The sequence below is a fragment of the Mustela putorius genome, unplaced genomic scaffold, assembly GCF_011764305.1.
Source record: "Mustela putorius furo isolate JIRA1106 unplaced genomic scaffold, ASM1176430v1.1 tig00003858_pilon_pilon_pilon, whole genome shotgun sequence".
Taxonomy (NCBI): Eukaryota; Metazoa; Chordata; class Mammalia; order Carnivora; family Mustelidae; genus Mustela; species Mustela putorius.
Window position 1 is genome coordinate 6,888,505 of NW_025422010.1, and position 20,050 is coordinate 6,908,554.

At 42.1% G+C, this 20,050-nt stretch overlaps 1 protein-coding gene across 2 annotated transcripts in view; it reads right to left on the reverse strand.

The window, feature by feature from the left end:
• GNAL (G protein subunit alpha L) overlaps nucleotides 1-20,050 on the reverse strand; it is a 144,795-nt gene that overhangs the window by 32,072 nt on the left and 92,673 nt on the right. For both annotated transcript variants that reach the window (XM_045065365.1, XM_004742689.3), the window contains exon 5: nucleotides 13,745-13,842. In XM_045065365.1, coding sequence (XP_044921300.1) covers nucleotides 13,745-13,842 — 98 coding nt within the window. The remainder of the gene's footprint in view (nucleotides 1-13,744; nucleotides 13,843-20,050) is intronic.

The following is a 20,050-nucleotide window of genomic DNA, read 5'->3' on the forward strand; positions in this document are numbered from 1 at the left end:
AATTTATATATATATAAATAATTACATATTTATATAATAAAAATATATTAATTTTATATATAAATTTAATATGTATTAAATATAATAAATATAAATATATATATACAATATAAAAATATATACATTTAAGTGTTAATGTCATGGGGCGCCTGGGTGGCTCAGTTGGTTGGGCGTCTGCCTTTGGTTCAGGTCATGAATCTGGGGTTCTGGGATCAAGCCCCACACGGGGCTTCCTGCTCAGCAGGGCGTCCACTTCTCTCCCTTAACCCCTCTAGCCTGTTTGTGTACTCTCTCTCTTTCATGCTGTCTCTCTCTTTCAAAGAAATAAATAAAATCTTTAAAAAAAAAAAGAGAAACTTTGCCTCTTTTAAAAATAAAGTGTTAACCTCAAAATGGTTTTGAACTCAAGTCACTGGAAGGATGATATCTCAACTAAAGCGTAATGGATATGCATTCTTTTTCCTTTCATCTTTGATGGGGTTGGGCTAGAATCTTCCAGCTCATGCCTATATCCCATAAATATTTACCGAGTTCACCGTTCAGGGATGGTAGGTAAGTATCCGCAAACGTGATGTTTGTGCAATGTTCCAGAAAGCAGGGGTATTCATTTCCCCAGCGTTTCTTCTCCTGGAAGGTTCTGCCCAATCGAGGCACGGAGGTGCCAGCTGAGACTTCCTGACAAATTCAACGTGTGGCTTCCTTTCTAGAAACCACCAGGCTGCCTCAGGACATGATTAGCCATGTCCTAAATACAGTAAGTCCCAGCCAAGACTAACATCTGGAAAACAATACTTAATAGTGTATCTGACTACTGCAGGAAAAAGAAAATAAAAATTTTTTTTGAGCAGTTTAGGGGTTAAAGGAGAATTCAAAGCTAAATGAATTTCACCTTACAGGACTGTGTGAGACTCTGTGAATTCTTCAATGCTACTTACATGAAAGAGAACAAAAAAACAACCACAAGTTGCAGTCAGCATGGTTCCTGCTCACTTGGAAGCTTCCTTGTGTTTCCTTTTTGCCAGCGTCCCACAACAGTGTCCCACTACCTGCCCCAGGTCCTTACAAGGAAGCTGACCTTTAGAATCTAATTGTGGAAGCATGTAGTTGGAGAAAGAAGCTGTAGGGAGAGCCTTCTGAGGAGGGGTGCCCCTGGGGCTCTCTATTTTCAGCAACGAAGTATATGATTTGTTCAGATCACACTGTGTGTCACAGGAAGAACCCGAATGAGAAACGAGCCTATTAAGTCTCATAGATTTTAGAAGATATATTTAGTCACTGCCTGCCTCCTGGCAGAGTATGGCAAAGTGATTTCTTTCTTAGCAGTTACCATTTGTCTCAGGTAGCTGATAGGAAGACTCTTTCTTTCCTTCCTCACAGAAATAATGCAGGACATTCACCTTAATGCAAAATATGAACTCCAGATTCCCAGTAACATAAAATAAATTAAGACACAAAGGCATACCACGCACTTAACTGTTGTCATATGAATACAAGTGCTAGTGAGCAAATGGAAATTCTCTTTGTGCTTAGATTTCCTTAATTTAAAAATAGTAATAGAATAAACTTGTATTTGAAAGGTGGCTTTTCACTGATATCATGGGTTCTAATTATTATGTGATTAACATGGTCTGGTGTTAAGAAAGATACGTAATTCTAACCACTGACGCATGTCAGTGGTATTTTTTTCTTTCTCCCTGTTTCTTTGATACCTTACCCAAGGGTAGCTTTCTTATTTGCTAAATCCAACTTAAAGGCTTATAATTAAATTTCTTGAGACTGTGAACAGATTCTTGTTGTATACCAGGAGGAGGGAAGTAGTTGTTCAATGTACTGCAATGGTACACGGTTTTCTCTGAGACGGTGGGCACGTCTGTCCTAAAGGAGGCCATGTGGTCACAACCATCAATATTTCCTTCCTTTAAAGGGCTGAATAATATTCCATTGTACTGACAGACCACATTTTGTTTCTCCGTTCATCATTATGATGGACTTTGTTTCTACTCTCTAGCTATTTTGAATAATGCTTCTACAAACGGATATTGTGCTTCGATCTGAGCTTTACAGCAAAACTGAGTCTGCATACACGAGAATGGTGACTATGAATGATAGAGAACACAGAGAAGGAAAAGTTTTTAAAGTCCACTCAACTAACAACTATTTCTTAACCACCTACTACAAGGCAGGCATGGTTCCAGGTACAGCAAGCAACAATCCCACGTGAGCAGCCAACAATGGCCCATGAACCATCCATGAGGAAGAGTTCAAAAAACCTGATCAGATATATTATTCACTCAACATCTGTTTAATGAGTCTTTACAGTGTCAGGCTCTGCATGGACAGGAGTAACTCAAAATGCCATGGAAATAACTTCTGATAAAATTACCTGCTAACTTCCATGACAATTCTTTTTTTAGAGATTTAATATAGGTCTTCATGATGTATTTTCAGCATGAGAATCATAGTTTCAATCAGTGCTTTTGCATTTCTTCACTTTTCTGGCTTACACTGATTTAAAAACGGAAGCATGCGTAAAATGTGAAATGTTATAAATCTTACACTGAATGCTTTCCACAGCGTAACTACAGTGGCAGTTTGAGCGCACAGATGAACCAGAATGCAATGGATGGCGTCAGGAATACGAACTTCAATCAAGCAATCGTTCACCACTTTTGAATTGAGTCTCTTCCCCTGCCTGGAATTAACTAGAAAGGCCCTGAAATTAGGAAATCCCCATGACCAGCAGTGTCCAAATTAATTTTTACCAAGGCGTCCAAGTTAAGATTTAACAGGACTAATTCCAACAGGGAATTCTGGCTGAAGGTGCATTTGCAGTGCACGATTCCATGTAACCACTTTCAGGACATTTTCATCACTCTGAAAGGAAACCTTGCACCTGTTAGGCAGTCACTGCTCATCTGCCCCCCTCACCCTCCCTCAACGCTAGGCAACCGTCATCTACTTTCTGTGTCTCTATGTCTGTTCTGGGCATTTCATAGACATGGAATCACACAACATGTCGCCTTCTGCATCTGCCTTCTTTCACGGAGCATAAGGTTTCCAAGGCTCTTCCATGCTGTAGCCTGTATCAGTGATTCATTCCTTTTCATAGCTAGATAATCGTCCATTGCACAGAGGGACCACATTTCGTGTGTCCATTCATCAACTGACGGACATATGGGTTGTTTCCACTTTTCAGCTCCTAGGAATAAGATGCCGGGCATATTCATTTGCCCTGAAGTTTTTGTGGGGTCGTATGTTTTCCATTCTCTTGAATATGTGGAACTGCTGGGTCATATGGGAACTCTGTGATTACCTTTTTCTAGAACTGCTAGACTGTTTTCTGGAGGTGCTGTACCATTTTATATTGCCAACAGCAACATCTGAGGGTTCCAATTTCTCCACATGCTTGCCAACATGTTTTTATTTGATTTTCGATTATAGCCATCCTCGTGGCTGTGAAGTGGTTTCGATTTGCATTTCCCAGTGGCTAATGCTATTCAGCCCCTTCTCATGAGCGTATTGGCCATTCACATATCTTACTGGGGAACTGTCTATTCTGATCCTTTGCTTATTCTAAAATTGATGAAAACATTAACGTTAAAATTATTTTTAACCTTTTGTTCCTGAGCTATAGGGGTTATTTATATATTCAGGAATATAAGTCCCTTATAAGATATGTGATTTATAAATATAGTCTCCCTTCTGTGATTGTCTTTTCACTTTCTTGAACCATGAGGAGGTCTGTAAAAAAATCCATCCTGGCTTTCACCTGCAAACTATGCTCATGATAGGAATTGGATGGAAATGGAAGGTAGATGAGAGTGGCTTCAGAGAAGAAAATGGGTGAAAAATCCACTTATTTATAAGCTTAGGGCGAGGCCTCGTCATCTTTACAATTCAGCACCTGGTGGCACCTGGCACACACCTGAAGCTCACATAACATTGAACTTTTAACCTAAAACAGTCTCTCACATCTTTAGATTTAAGATTTGAAATCTTGGATAAATCAAGTTGTGAGATGCACGATGTGGTCCTGTGTAATCTTAGGTGATCTGGTTTCCTCCTCTTTGGGTTAGTGTGAGATCAAGTGGTCAACTTGTGGGATGTGCACAGAACAGTGCCCCACCTGGTAAATTTCTATAACTACAGTCTATCTCAAAGCTAGCGGTAGAGGTTTAGAAATTGGGACACACCTGCAAGTCTTTCTGAAGCTGCACACTTTACTCATGGTTTTCAATCTGAGGTCCTTGGGGTCCTTGGAAAAGTTTCAAAGAATTTAGCAAACACTTCAGAGAATTGTAATAAAAACCCTCCTACAGGCAAACGTCTTACGTGGCATGTTATAATGTGCGGAGTACGACTGATGGTTAACTAGTGCTGCTTTGTAATTTATTTTTCTGTAGCCTTCTGTACACGTGTGTATCCCTCCCCCTACACTTTATTATGACATACTTCAAACATACAACTTGAAATAATTTTATAGTGGATGCTTGAACACCCGCCATCTAGATTTTGCCATTATCATTTTATCGTACTTAAAAAAAAAAAAAAATCACGTATCTGTCTATCTACCTTACTTTTGATGCATTTCAAAGAAATGGTAGAAACCAAATTCACTTCCTCCTAAATACTCCAGCACACAGATCTTTGTCTGGACATCAGTATTTGCTTATAGGTTTTTTTTTTTTTTTCTTCTGTTGAGGTAAAATTTAGGTCCAAAGCAACATGACTCTAGAGTATACCTTTGTGGAATCTTGACACGTGTGAATGGACACGCATGGAACCCAAGCTCCTATCAAGCTGTTATGCACATATTTTCCACTTCTTGCAGCCGTGCTGCTGTTTGGCAGGAAATCTGTAGGAGGACACTGGCCATCGTCCAGATGGCCCAGCACCTGACCCGTAGTATAACCACGAAGGTAAGTTCCCACGGGATACAGACGGTGCCACGCCCAGCTGCACCACGGCCGGTCCCATGCTGAGCTCTGGGCTCTTATCACAGAGCAACGATCACATCACCACAGGTGCAAATGTGGCCCAGAACAGAATTCTGTCTTCAAGACTGTCTTTGTGCATTTAAAAGTTACAAAACCAAAACATTTAAGTGTCTATCAGACTTTGCATTAATCTTCAGAAATGGGCAGAGGCTGCTAGGAAGATAATTTCTTACTCTTCTCCTTTTCATGTTCAGCATCATTTCACTTAAAATATTTCTTTGGATTACAAAGCAAATTAAAACCACAAAAACGGAACAACAACAACAACCACCACCCTGTTTTTGCTATTATTTGCTGTTATTCATCTACATAAACCAGAGTATTCCCAAGTGAAAGACTCAATTGTCATCTCTGAGCACTGGGTTTCAATTCTGTTTTTATCAAAACGGCCACATGGATCTTATATGAAGTCAGTGTAATCCATGTGAGCATCTAAAATAAATTTCTTTCTAATAAAATACCAGTCTGGTTTGATACATTTATTCTCATAAAACACGACTTTGGTTTGGTATTTGATGCAAATTGCATTTGGTCCAGCTACTACAATTTTGGAATCTGGCCTTAGTCTTTATTATTACTTTTTAATTTTTAAAAAAATTTATTAAAAAAAAAAGATTTCATTTATTTATTTGGGAGAGAGAGAGAGAAAGAGAGAGAGCAATTACAAGCCAGGGGGCAAAGGAGGAGGGAGAAGACTCCACACTGAGCCAGGGTCCCGGTGAAGGCCTCGATCCCGGGACTCTGGGGTCATGACCTGAGCCGACGGCAGACGCTTTCTTGACTGAGCCACCCAGGCGTCCCACTGGCCTTAGTCTTTAAATTGGGTCCTGTGGAGTGTTTCTTGGCACCAAATGAGCCAACTCAAGGAGCATGGGAGAGGCTAAGGGCGACACGCTGGGCTTCTCACTGCTACTGACTCCTCCTCACTCCTGGTACCCCGCACAGGGCAGTTGGACAAGGGTTCTACTTCTAAGAAATCATTGGGGAAATGCAGTTCCAAGGCAGCAACAACATTACTATTATTATTATTATTTACCACATATAGTTCAAAGGCTTGATTTTCACAGCCCTCAAAATGAATCTAACAATATCTAGGGAAAGGGAAACACCAGAAACCAGTGTGATGTGCTGGAAGGAACAGGACTTGGAGCCCCATCTCAGCATCCTCTCTTTATAGGAGGTCTGAGGATTCAATGAGGTGATGTGTGGGAACCCACCAGGATTCTCCACTCAAGGAAGTAGTTTTCTGAAAGATTTAAAAAATTCTATTGGACTCTGATCCTGACTCCTGGCACAGAGCTTCTGAAATCCTCGTAAATTCCTAAGTGGGAAGAGCACTAGGGGCATCTTCTGTTCTAATATTTCATCTTTGGCCCCCCGTTCCCAACACTAAGCTCCTAAATCTCTTGCACCTTTCTGTGTGACAGGAGCATTTTTTGTTTTGTTGAGGTGACTCTGGCTGGGCTCCTGAAAGGGGTTGGCCACTGCAAGGACCAAGCCATGATTAGAAGCTTGGACCTTTCAGCTCCCCACTACTCCATCTTCTGGGAAGGGGAGAGGGGCTGGAGTTGAGGCTAGATCATGACTACATGATGGAGCCTCCATAAGTACGGGGTTTGGAGAGCCTCCAGGTTGGTGAACGTGTGCCCGCGCCAGGGGGATGACACCTTCCAGCTCCACGGAGACAGAGGCTCCTGTGCTCCAGACCTTTCCTGATCTCACCCTGCACATCTCTTCATGCGGCAGCTCATCTGTATCCTTTGTCATTTCCTTTAATAAACCAATAAATTTAAGTAAGTGTCCCTGAGTTCTTCGAGTTGTCAATGGCAGGGCTGACACCGTACATAACCTGTTCCTTGAGACCGGCATCTCTTGGGACCGTCCCCTTAATCTGTGGCATGTGACATGGGCTCCAGGTAGAAAGTGTCAGAATTGAGTTGAATGGGACGACACCCAGCTGGTGTCATGGTGAATGGCCTGGTGTGAGGAAAATACCTCACACGTCTGGTATCAGAAGTGTTGTGAGGGGGGTGGGGTTATGGACATTGGGGAGGGTATGTGCTTTGGTGAGTGCTGTGAAGTGTGTAAACCTGGCGATTCACAGACCTGTATCCCTGGGGATAAAAATATATGTTTATAAAAAATAAAAAATTAAAAAAAAAAGAAGTGTTGTGAGTGTGGTTCACAGGTGAGTGTGAAGGGGACACAGGGGGAGAGGTGTGGGCTTCCTCCTCACATGGAAGCATGTGTGTCACACAAACCCTCTTCAGAGTTCCTTCTCAGGGCAGGGTTTCCAAATGGACATGGGAGAAACGGATATAATCAGGGGCTGACTGTCTTATTCTGAGCTATCTGGTCTACCTCCTTTGCCCTGATACTAAATTTATTCCTCATATCTAAAAAGAGGCAGACTGTACTGCCCATGAACAGCAACATTTCCAATTCTACAGATCAAGAAAATAAATCTGACAACTCATCTGGCCAGGGATGAAGATCAAAATGAGCGTTAAGAAGGTTTACGTGCCCCCATGCGGTTGATTATATATTTAATGAGTTCAACAGTATAGAGCAACACACACAGTTTAAATTATAGTTTCTCTTATTTTAAAATGACCTGGGGGGGGGGAGATCAACCTTGAAGTTGAAACCTCATTTTTGCTAATAATATCCTGATTGTCTCCAAAGCTTAGATTCGGGAACTTGGGAGCCATGGGAGCCACATGGCGCTGGGCAGTAAATGCGGACGATGCGGTCATCAGGGCTCCTGACAGACCATCAAGACCGGGACGCGGCAGAAAATCACTGTACCCTTCTCATGACTCTTCCCTTTTTTTCTGGAATATTCTCGGTCTTTGAGAGTATTCTAAAACCAATTAATCAAATGGGTGTGCGCCCAGAAGGGCTTCTCATGTAAACAATCAGTACAAAGCCCAAGAACCTACACTCTTGAGCTGTGGAGTTTCAAGTTACATTAAGCAAAGTCTGATTTTTATAAACCTGTTCTAAAGATCCAATTTTCTCTGATTTTCTTTCTCCCAAAATAGCTGTTTCCATGGCTACATAATCACTTATTATTAGGATTTAGAGGAAATGCATTTTGGGGGATAAGGCAGTAGAGATTGTCTTTTAATTTTCACAGTGGGAACTGGGCAATTCCGGATAAAATATAATCTCTGGTGATTTGCACAGCTTGCTTGGTGCCTCAAAGACTCATTTTCCCCCTAAGTACAATACTTAATGCTCAATTATAATGACTGTTCCCACACTCCTCCAGCCAGGGCGGTAGGCTGCCTGCCTTACTGACCCTCTGCTCAGGGATGTAGGGGTGGCTACTGACTGGACCTGTGGGTCCCAGGGACAGTGGGTGAGGCCACGGCCTGATGCAGGCCACCTGGCCTTTAGCAAAACCGATCTCTCTGTTTCCTCTGAGATCTGGCCTGCAGATTACAGCGTGCACTTGCCGTCAGAATCCAGGGCTGAGAAAAGCAGACAGGGAAAGCAGAACTGAAAGCCCAGAGAGCAGGAACAGAAGAGCTGGTCCCCACAGTGCCTTTGACTCAGCAGTGGTTCCCCAGAGAGACTCAGAACAAATTCGCAATTTCTTGAAGAAGCCCAAGCAAGTATCCACCCCTTGCATGTCAAATAGCATGAGAAAGATCACCATAGCTTTTTTCATTTTTATATCATGGGTGCTTTACAATTTGGGGGCTCCTGTTTGCTTTTATGTGTCTTTAGAATCAGAGTGGCACGCCTTTGTGATTGATGGAGGCCTTCTAAAAAGTAGGCTTTGTAAATGCAAACATAGACTTTCATCTGTGGTTGACAAGAGGACCCCCGGCTCAGGGAGGACCTTGCCCTTCTGGCCGACCTTGACCAGTGTTCCCGTTGCTTTTCCTGCCCTGACTCCCTCCCTCCTCCATAATCGTCTTTTTTTTTTTTTAAAAGATTGAGATATAATTCACATAACATATATTCCACATAACATAAAAATTCACCAGTTTGAATTGTACAATGGTATTTACTATAATCACAAGTTTGTGCAACTATCAATACCATCCTATTCCAGAAAACTCCCATCATCCCCCAAGGAAATCCTATACCCACTAGCAGTCACTCTCCATTTTCCCTGCCCCTGGCAATCAGTAATCTATTTTCTGTTTCTGTGGATTTTCCTATCCTGGACATTTCATATAAACCCAACCATATAATAAGTGGCCTTTTGTGTCTGTCTTCTTTCACTTAATGTTATGTTTTAAAGGTTCATTGATGTGGTAGCATGAATCAGTGCTTCATCCATATTTAGTCCAAAAAATATTCCATTGTGTGATGGACCCTGTTTTCTGTACCCATTCATTATTTGATGGACATTTGGGTTGTTAGCACTCTTTGGATCTTTTGAAGAATGCTGTCATGTATATCCCTGGATGAGTTTTTGTTTGGACGCATTTTTTTTTTTTTTTAGGATTTTATTTATTTATTTGACAGAGAGAGAGAGAGGGAGCGAGCATAAGCACGGGGAGAAGCAGAGGGAGAAGGAGAAGCAGGCTCCTCTCTGAGCAGGGAGCCTGATGCAGGGCTCGATCCCTGACCCTGAGATCATGACCTGAGCCGAAGGCAGACGCTTAACTGACTGAGACACTCAGGTGACCCTGGATATATGTTTTTAATTTTCTTGAGTAATTTAAGAGTGGAACTTCTGGGTACCTCTGTGTATAAGCTTTTAAGGACCTTTCAGATATTCCCAGACTCCTCATCGGCAGCTCTGCCTTAACAGAATTTCAGCATCACTGAGAACACCTCTTCCCCAAAATATTCTCCTGGTTTCTGCCATGGAAGAAATGACTTTAATGGGGCTTAGAATTATTCCCTTCCTAATAAGTGTTAAGGTTCGAAATGCAATACTGTTGAGCGAGGGAACACCGTGACTTAGATTCGTACCGAGATGTAAGTCAGATCTTTTCTCAGAGCAATTTTGATGGGAAGAAAAAAGAAAACGTGTCAGAACACTGGGGATTTGCAAGGGGCGAGAAGGAGGCCACAGAACCTGAATCTGGGGTAGGGTGTGCACTTCTAAAGGGACGGACCAGCTTTTCCTATTACCACCATAGCTCACACCAGGCTCCTCTTTTGCTAATTATTTTTTTCAAATAGCGCCTACTGTGCACAGACTCCATGAAAGAACATTCACCTGGACATTTAAGGAGGAATAAGACACCTTCCCTGAAGAATTAAAGATTACAAGGGTTGGACAAGATGGCCTGAGTATCACTGTCTCAGGTTTGATGTGACATGTCCTTTCTTTCATTGGAGGGATGCTGACGACTGGTGGAGGCAGCTTCTATTTCTTTCTTTCTTCTTCTTTTTTTTTTTTTTAAGATTTTATTTATTTATTTGACAGACAGAGATCACAAGTAGGCAGAGAGAGAGGAGGAAGCAGGCTCCCCGAGAAGTGGAGAGCCTGATGCGGGGCTCGATCCCAGGACGCTGGGATCATGACCTGAGCTGAAGGCAGAGGCTTTAACCCACTGAGCCACCCAGGCGCCCCGGCAGCTTCTATTTCTTTAACTTCTAATTTGACAACATAATATTTCTGTTAGCCCTATATTGCTCTAACAAATGTTTCCATGACATTCTTTGTTTTTAAAAAAATCTCTCACCCCCTATCTTGAAATCTGGGTTTAGAGGCAAAACAGCAGCTATTAAGCTATCAATAAGCTATTAATAGTTGTTAAGCTATTAATAACAAAGGTTATTGATCCAACTTGATTCCCGTGTGTATTAAAATGGATAAAGAAAGCAACGTCGTAGCAGTGAGGATTAACCCAGATAGTGAGGTCTCCGTGGGCAACTGCTTTCTGTGATTCGGCCAGACCCAGAGTTAAGAAAGCACCGCTCAAGCTTTGGCGCCTTGTTCCCGTCAAGTCTGGGAGGGAGTCTTGACCTCATGCACGAGGCAGCCTGTGCCCATGGCTCTCAGTCATCTGAAAGGATGGGACCAAAGGAAAGCCAGACCTTGGCTCTGGGAAGCCATGATCTTACGTGCCTTAGTTTACCTCTCTGGCCCTCAGCTCCCACATGATGATGTAACAGCAAGAGCTGATCTAGGGCTTGCGGGCACTATTTTGAGGACTTTGGAGATATACATATTTAATGCTATGAGAACTGTATGCGAACAGGATCCGTAATTGTCCCCATGAGTTTGCCCAGAGCCTTATATGACTGTCCGTGGCAGAGCAGACATCTGAATCCTAACTCCCTGTTGTCAAGGCTCATACGAACTCTTCCTTTTATTCTACGTTAAATCAAGCCATTCATTCTATCCCTGGGGTGGTGTGAGAGTAAGTGGTCTGTTCTTTCTTTTAAGAAAGAGAAATTCCTGATATGCTACTACTGAGTAGCACTGGGACGCTCCCTCACCACCTCTCTGCTCAAGAAATACCAGAAAAGGACGATAGAGCACACATTCCCATCAACTCGAAATACCAATGTAAGTGAATTTAAAGCCATTATGAGCTTTGCTTGAAATTGCTAGCATTAACTTAGGGTACTCTTTCTGTCTCTATGACACCGCGGTGGCTTTTAAAACAACAGAGATGACAGGTTCGAGAAAGAGCTAGTGAGAGCCAGAAGGAAAGATAAGGACCCTTTGGGAAGGGGTGTGCCTCCTGAGACGCTCCCAGGGTGAGGAGCTCCACGGGGAACACTCCCCCACTCTACATCCGCATCTAACCCAGCCTCGCTCTCGTGGAAGCAAACATCCATAACAAATGACAGGACAGTAACCACAGCAGTGTACTCACAGATGTCAACTAAAGGGAATATTGACTGAAGGTAAATCTTGAGGGAATGGTTAAGAGTGGCAGGAGACGGGAAATTTTACCTACTTTTCTAGATCGCAAAATTTTTAATTAGTAAATAGTTTCTTCAGCGTATACAGTGGAGGGCCATTAATGCTCATGGTGCTCATTTCAGGGTGTACGCAGCAGGTGGGCGTGCAACGCCTTTTCACTATCCCTGCCGCACCAAGACCACTTACGAGACACACCTGCCGCTCACCCAGCGCTCATGGGCTGGGGCGACGGTGAGCCAGTTCTTGGTCATCATAAGAAGGAGGTTAAGTGAACCTTCTTAACATCATCAATCTCCCCCATCACAACCCTGAGATCCTCCCCGTCCTCTGAAGGACTCCCTCCCACATACTTCTCTGTTGTGGTTTTGGGTTCCTCTTCCTCCTGAAACTAATCTCTGGGGATTGAACTTCCTTGTCCAGGCCCCTGTCGATTCTGAGCTCCAGGTTCCTATAAGCCCCCATCTGCTTCTTCTCTCCCCTTGGGCAGCCCCTCTATCTCCAATCTAACTTCTCCCAAATCGGAGTCTGATATTGTCCCACCCTCGCCCACCTAACATCTCCTAGGTTCCTCCCTCTCAATAAATGGCACCATGACCTTCCCTCTTGACCTCCTGATCCCCACTTTCCTCTGCCCCCAGCATTCTGATTCACCGCCTCGTTCTAACCCCTTTGGGTCCCAGGGCTCACCGCCATGGCTGCACCTGACCCCAGCCTTCCCGCTTGGGTCCTTGTTCCCTTCTTCTAATGTGCCACACAGTGGCCCGAGTGACCCTAACAATCTCTGTCACGGAGCCGATGGTCACTCACTGCATTTGGAAGAAATGCAAGGTCCTTGGCAGAACCTTTGGCCATCGGGAGGGTCTGGCCTCACTGACCCCTCTCATGTGTTTATGGCCACTCTTCCCTCACCCTTCTGTCCCCAGACTGGCTTCCTGTCACTGCCTGGGACACACCCAGCACCCTTGCCGTTGGCTTTTCTCGGTGCCTGTCATGAGGTGATGGTGCCTGACCTCCTCTGAATGGGGAGGGGCTGGAGTGTCCACCCAGCGACCCTCTCCTGGAAATCATTCCGAGCGTAGCTCCACCAGATTGCATGCTTATGGAATCTCTTCCTCAGGTAAGCATTTTTAGAGTTTCCAGACTTAAAATGTAAAAGCACTCATTTCTTGCTGTCCCAAGTGTTATATAAAACAACTGTAAATACAGTTTTTGTCACCAAAATAGCAAATATATCTAGACATTCTTGATTAACTTTCTTCTTGGGCCCACTATTATCTAATGGTCATAGAATGAATCTAAAATAGCAAAAGAAAATAGGAAAGTGAGCATTTCAGGGAAAAACAACGAGCCAGCCTAGGCACCAGAGTTCTTTCCTTATTTCCTATTTCTCTTCATTGCATTTTTTTCCATCAAGGCTTTACTTATTCTATTAATTACCATCTACTTTCAAGGGTCCTCTATTTCTAACAGGTATAGGGTATCACTTATCATTCAAATAAGTGCTTGGGCTCGACGGCAGACGTGAATAGTATTTTAAAATTTCATTTGGGGGTCCTGTTCCTAAGTGAAAATATGATAATGAATATCTAAGCACCTCCCAATTCGCAGATATGCCTGTTTTTTTATAGAAAGCAAAAGGACGCACAGAACTGAAAACGGGTCCGGGGAAAATGAACACACCTGCTTCTGGTTCTTCCTTTGAAACACTGATTCCCGTCGGAGTTTCAGTTTTCCATCTACCAAACCCGGGCCCTTTGAAAAACTGATTTCTGTAGTAAGACGTTAATGCTTTGTTCCTTTCACTCAAGAGACTTCATTGACCTGGGAGGGCAGCATAATTGGGGGCGGGGGAAGGGTAGCCTCAGAGAGGCTGGGCCATGCTCAGGAGATGACTTACTATTGCGCGCAGTCGATTAGCTGATACTCGTTGGACCTCTCAAAGCACGCCTTCACGCCTTCATCATCCCAGAGCTTCTTCACATGATCGAAGAATTCCTAACATTTGAAAAAATTCGAGTAAGAAAGCACAGGTGTTAGAATCTTTTAAAAAGTTACAAGTAAAAAGAAACTGCCCCTCACCCCACCAATTTTTTTTTTTTTTTTTTTTTTTTTTTTTTTTTTTGCAGGTAGCCCATGCATTGTTTTCCTTATAGGAGTTGACTTCACACATGGTAAAATGCACAGGACTTGAGATCAGCCTGAGGAGAAATGGATACACCCGTGTTATCGTCACTCGATTCCATCTGCCAAACATTCTCGTCCTTCCAGAAAGTTCCACCAAATGAAAATTACGAGTCTAAAGTAATTTTATGGCATTCACCAATGATACATACAACAGCTATTCTAAGAGTAATTTTAAAGTTCTTCGTACTCAGTCACCTGCCTAGTGGTACCATCACGTCAGCAGGGAAAAGCATGCCTATCGTAACGGTAAGTTCGGTTTTAGCTGTTGTCCCTTCAGGTTTCCGTGAGCCACGATTACTAATAGCCGTGACTGAGCAGATGGGTTAAATATGGCCCAGAAGCATTAGGTATATTAGAAAGGAAACCTTGAAAATTTCACTCTTTGGGTTACTAATTCACTTTTTTGTGTGTTTGTTTGTTTTTTGGGCATTTTCTAAAACTACAAATTACAAGCAAACTCTGATTTTTGGTTCCTCAAGCCCCTGTGGGCACAGAGCTCAATTTCACCCATGATGGCAAGCTCTCCTTCTCTTCAAGTAAGAGGTGGCTTTATGAATTCATATTTCCAAAATTACCCAAATTAAATTAACAGTGCTATGGAAGCAAATGACAACACATCAGCTGCTAAATATAAAAGAAGTTACGTAAATTTTCACAAACCCCTTCATTAGAATATTTATATCCCTTCCCACATCAGTCATCCTCACGGCAGCCCCAGGAAGCACCCATTCCCATCTCTGATCTGCACCAAATCTGGGGCTTCTGATGCTTCATGTCTGTTGATTTTTTGGAGGAAAAAGAAAAATAAAGAGCTGGTTCTTTTCTGGAAGATTCACGATTCCATACAAGGGTGCACCTGAATACTGTGGGGGCCCTCTTTGAAAAAAGAAACTTAAAGTCACACGTTCGCAATTAGGTACAAAACCTCAGAAGGGGCAGGAGAGGTGAGGGGCCGTGAGGTTCTGACGTCCTAGTATCAGGGACAATCTTTAGAGGTCTGCCGAGTCTCTACACCTATGGTCTGTTGGGCTCCTCATTGTCACGAACAACTCCAACTACCCACAGCTGACAATGAAGGTAAATCTCCGTAGGATGGAGAGGAGCTGAACCTCTCAGTTTTTGTCTCCCTAGATTTATGGTTCCTTCTGGAATCTCGCACTGCTGCTCTTATCACTCCAGTGAGGGTGTTTATATAGGCTTCCTTAAATTTCTTTTTTCCCTTCAAAGAGCCATATGAAAACACACACACACACACCCCAAATGAGAAATCCTCTATTTTCCATTGTAAAGATGCTCTTGAAAGACAACGGTAACCTTAGTGTCATGGTGATTTTTGGAATCAAGCTCCATCTCTCTTCCCTCCTGCAAACCCCCAGTGTAGTAGTTTCCTGAATAAAGTCCCTTTACAGTCTTCATCAGGTGTCAGAATCATTTTTTTTTTTTCTGCAGCAGTCTGAGCTGAAGCCTCTGAGACAGAATTAGAGAGGAGAGCTCGAATTAAGAACCAAGATGCATGATTTCTGGGGTCCGTGTTAATAGGGATGGTGGGCACTGTGTTTTTAAAGCAGATGTTTTGGACAACACCGGAGGAACACAAAAGCAACAACAATCTTGGCTTCCAGTTCGTGCTGGTGAACAAAGATACTGGATTAGAATATAGCTAGGTCTCCAGGATTCTCCATATTTACTTTTTTTTTTCTTTAAGATTTTACTTATTTATTTGCCTGAGAGACACAGCAAGAGAAAGAACACAAGCAGGAGGAGTGGGAGAGGGAGAAGTAGGTTTCCCGCTGAGCAGGGAGACCCTTGTGGGACTCCAACCGGGGATCATGACCCGAATGGAAGGCAGACACTTAACAACTGAGCCACCCAGGCTTCCCTTCATGTTTACTTTTTAAGCAGTTCCAAAAACCTCGTGGAAAATTTCAGAGCTGCTACTGCCGTTGCTTCTGCCTTTTATTAGAGAAAATTTCCAAACTTACAAAAGTAGAGAGAATTCCCCAGGCCACTCATTACTCAGCCTCCTCTGTGTGTACCAACACATAGCCAATTCTCTCTTTCTTTTTTTTTTTTTTTAATAACTCATGTCTTTCCTCACATTTATTATTTTGCAGCAGATCTCTTATGTCATATAATTTTATTTCAACATTATTTCTAAAAGATAAAGGCTCTTAAAAAATCATAGCCACAGCACCACTATCTCAACTAAAAATATAACAACGAAAAAAGAAAGGATTCTGTAAAATCATTAAATATTCAGTTAGCCAATGCAGCCTCTCTAGCTATACTTAACCTGTTGTCCAGAGCCAGGCTAGAATTCTCACGCATTTGTGAAACCAACTGGGAGATAAGTATGAGGAGTAATTTTGGCATGCCTCCATTAGCAACTAAGATGAATAATATTAAATAAAACTAATTTCAGTGTGCGTGTGTGCCTAAGGAAAAAAAAAGATGATTCACAGAGAAATGTAACCCACTTCTGACAACTGAGAATATGGAGAAATTGAGAGTATAAAAAGAAAATTACTGACATTTCTTTGTTTTTTTTTTTTTGATTACTGAATAAGAATTGACTTGACAAACAAACAAACAAAAAAGAATCGACTTGAGATCTTCATGTATTTAGCAACTGAAATATGTAAATATTTGTTACTTTTATTTAAAGAGTTTTGACATAGCATAACCTATAAGCTTACCAAGTCACTGAGGTGTACAGCTGACACCAATGTCACATTGTATATCAGCTCAACTCAAATTAAAAAAAAAAAACCGATGGGAGATTGAATTGTGTTATAAAAAGAAAAATAATAATGATAAAAAATTTAAACTTACTTTTGAAAAGGCAAGGCTCTAACATTTTCATAACACCATTCTGATTTTTCAATCAAAATTGAAATTAAAATTTAAAAAATGCAAGTATCTAGCTCTTGTGTTTTGTGTCACAGCATTTTCCTTCTGGTCCTGCGGTCTACATCTCCCTTTCCACACGAAGTACAAAGCTAACATAGGATTCTCAGATGGGTAACCAGTTTTTTTCTTTTTCTTTAAATTCCTCCTAACCTCTCTAAAATGGAAATCATGCAACAGTAGGCAACACAAATTCTTGCATGATATCCCTGCTGATACAACTTTCTGGTTGCACTCACACCTGAGATCTATTTTTCATTTTTTTAAAAAAGATTTTATTTATTTATTTGACAGACAGAGATCACAAGTAGACAGAGAGGCAGGCAGAGAGAGAGGAGGAAGCAGGCTCTCTGCTTAGCAGAGAGCCCCATGCGGGGCTCAATCCCAGGACCCTGGGATCCTGACCTGAGCCGAAGGCAGAGGCTTTAACCCACTGAGCCATCCAGGTGCCCCTATTTTTCATTTTTGAAATGAGAACCTAAAGCCTATTTCTTGTCTCTGGAAGGGAATGTTGTGCAGTGGTTTGGAGTCAACGCCCTGGGTACACACACAGGTCTTGGGAAGAACTGCTTTCACACACAGTACGGGTGGAAATTGTCACGAGGTTGAGTGTAAAAACACTCTTCCTCATGCTCGTTAGCCGATATTCCTTCTGAGGTGACTTATGGAAAAATCTCGAATTTTAGTATCAGGATGACTCTTTTTTTTTGCATTTCTGAAGACGCTTTTTATATTTTCTTATTGATTTTTAATCTTCAGAGCTCTGTGGCTCTTCTCTGTTTTTATTTACATTACTGAGTTGATTCAGGAAAGCATACAGGTCCCATTTGGGGGTCAGTGTTCATGTTTTGTGTAGGGCTTGGCCTTATATTCTGGATGCGAATTTCACTTCTGGTCCCACCTAACTTGACTCGTATTCCTAATTCTGTTCTCCTGCATTTTCAGATATTTTATTACCTTGTATTATAACTTTGGGAACAGCACTAAACACTTTCCAGAACAAGCTGAAACAAAAATAAATGTCTGACTAAACTTTTTAGGGGAACATAGTGGATAATATCCACCACCACAATCCAGGGACCTTAGAAATAGGCAGTTTCAGGTCGGAACCCATTTATTTATATGGGATTGTCCAAAGCTCAAGTTTAGGTCTGATTCGTTTAAAATACACATACACACACTCAGTTTTAGCCCTCGGATTAAGAGAATGACACAATAGGTTTTCGTCATTTGTTTTTTCAAAGATCTGATGGGTATCAAGTCTGTGTGGGCGCTATCATGCCTGCCGACACCATGATTTTGTTATTCATAATCTGTCCATCCTCAAATCAAATTGAATACAGTATGTCGAAAAGTCTATCTAGAAACAACTTTCAGAAACTGTGCTAAAAAAACCCAAACCCCAAACATTAAAATCATTAGCAGTCCCCTTGCCCATGTCTTTCTGCTGACCACCCTGGGAAAGAATCTTGTCAAGGAACCACATAGAAAAAGAGGCCGCCCCTAGCATTTACTGAGCGCTTCGTATGTTCCAGGCAATGTTCTAAGGGTGGTATGTACAAGGTCTCATCTGAGACAACCCTGCCTTGTAGGCGATTCAGTTCCCATTTGACTGATGACAAAACAAGTATGATTAAGGATATTTTATATTCTCTTGGAAGGAAGTGGTCAAACCTGGCTTCAAAAGCGTGTTCTGAGGCTTTCTACCTTCCCTGTTCTCCTCTGCTCAGTGGCTACTCCGTGAGCCTGGGAGACCAGAGAGGAAAAAGGCAAATTTGTAATATACCCCACACTCATCTGTTTTCTTTTTTTTTCCCCTTTAGGACAGCCTACTTTAACTATTCTTAGGATCATTTTAACAGCTTTTGAGGTATACTATATATACCAAAAAATTCACCCAATTATTCATACACTCAAGTTTTAGAACACCTCCATCATCTCCTTACCCTTCTTTGGAGCCAAGCCCAGCTCTCCCCCACCTCCCACCCCCATCTCAGACACAGTTAATCTCACTTCTGTCCCTACAGTTTTGCCTTTTTCAAGAAATTTCATATCAATGAAGCCACCTTGTCCTCTTGTGCCTGTCTTCTTTGAACTAGCATGGAGTTTTTGAGATTCACCCATTTTGTTATGTATATTAGCAGTTTGTTCTTCTTAAAAAATTGCTGAGTTCTACTCTGCTGTATGAATATACCACGTTTTGTGTATTCATTCAGCAGTGGATGGACATTTGGGATATTTCTGGTTCTTGACTATTGTGAATACTGCTGATTGGATTATCTGTGTACCGGACTGGGTTGATTCCACCAGAAGAGGAATTGCTGAATTATATGGAATGTGTTTAACTTTAAAAAACTGTGACACTGTTTTCCAAAGTGGCCATTCCCTTATACACTGTCAAGCAGTGTCTAGTGATTCTAGTTACACCACATCCTCAATACTTGGTTTTGTCCATCTTTTTAATTTGAATTACTCTGGTGGGTATGTAGTGGCATCTAATTATGGATTCAGTTTGTATCTCCCTAATGACCAATGACTTTGAACATCTTCTTTTTTTTTTTTAAGATTTTTATCTTTATTTTTTAAAAATTTTTAGAAATATTTTTATTTATTTATTTGACAGAGAGATCACAAGTAGGCAGAGAGGCAGGCAGAGAGAGAGGAGGAAGCAGGCTCCCCGCCAAGCAGAGAGCCTGATGCGGGGCTCGATCCCAGGACCCTGGGATCATGACCTGAGCCGAAGGCAGAGGCTTTAACCCACTGTGCCACCCAGGCATCCCATTTTTAAAAGATTTTAAAAATTATTTATTTATTTGACAGACAGAGATCAAAAGTAGGCAGAGAGTAGGGCAGAGAGAGAGAGAGGAGGAGGAGGAAGCAGGCTCCCTGCTGAGCAGAGAGCCCAATGTGGGGCTTGATCCTAGGACCCTGGGATCATGACCTGAGCCAAAGGCAGAGGCTTAACCCACTGAGCCACCCAGGTGCCCCATGAACATCTTTTCATGTGACCGTTGACTACTTGCATATCTTCTTGTTAAGTGTCTGCTCAAATATTTTGCCCATTTAAAGAAATTGGGTTGTATGTCTTCTTACTATCAAGTTTTATTTCTTT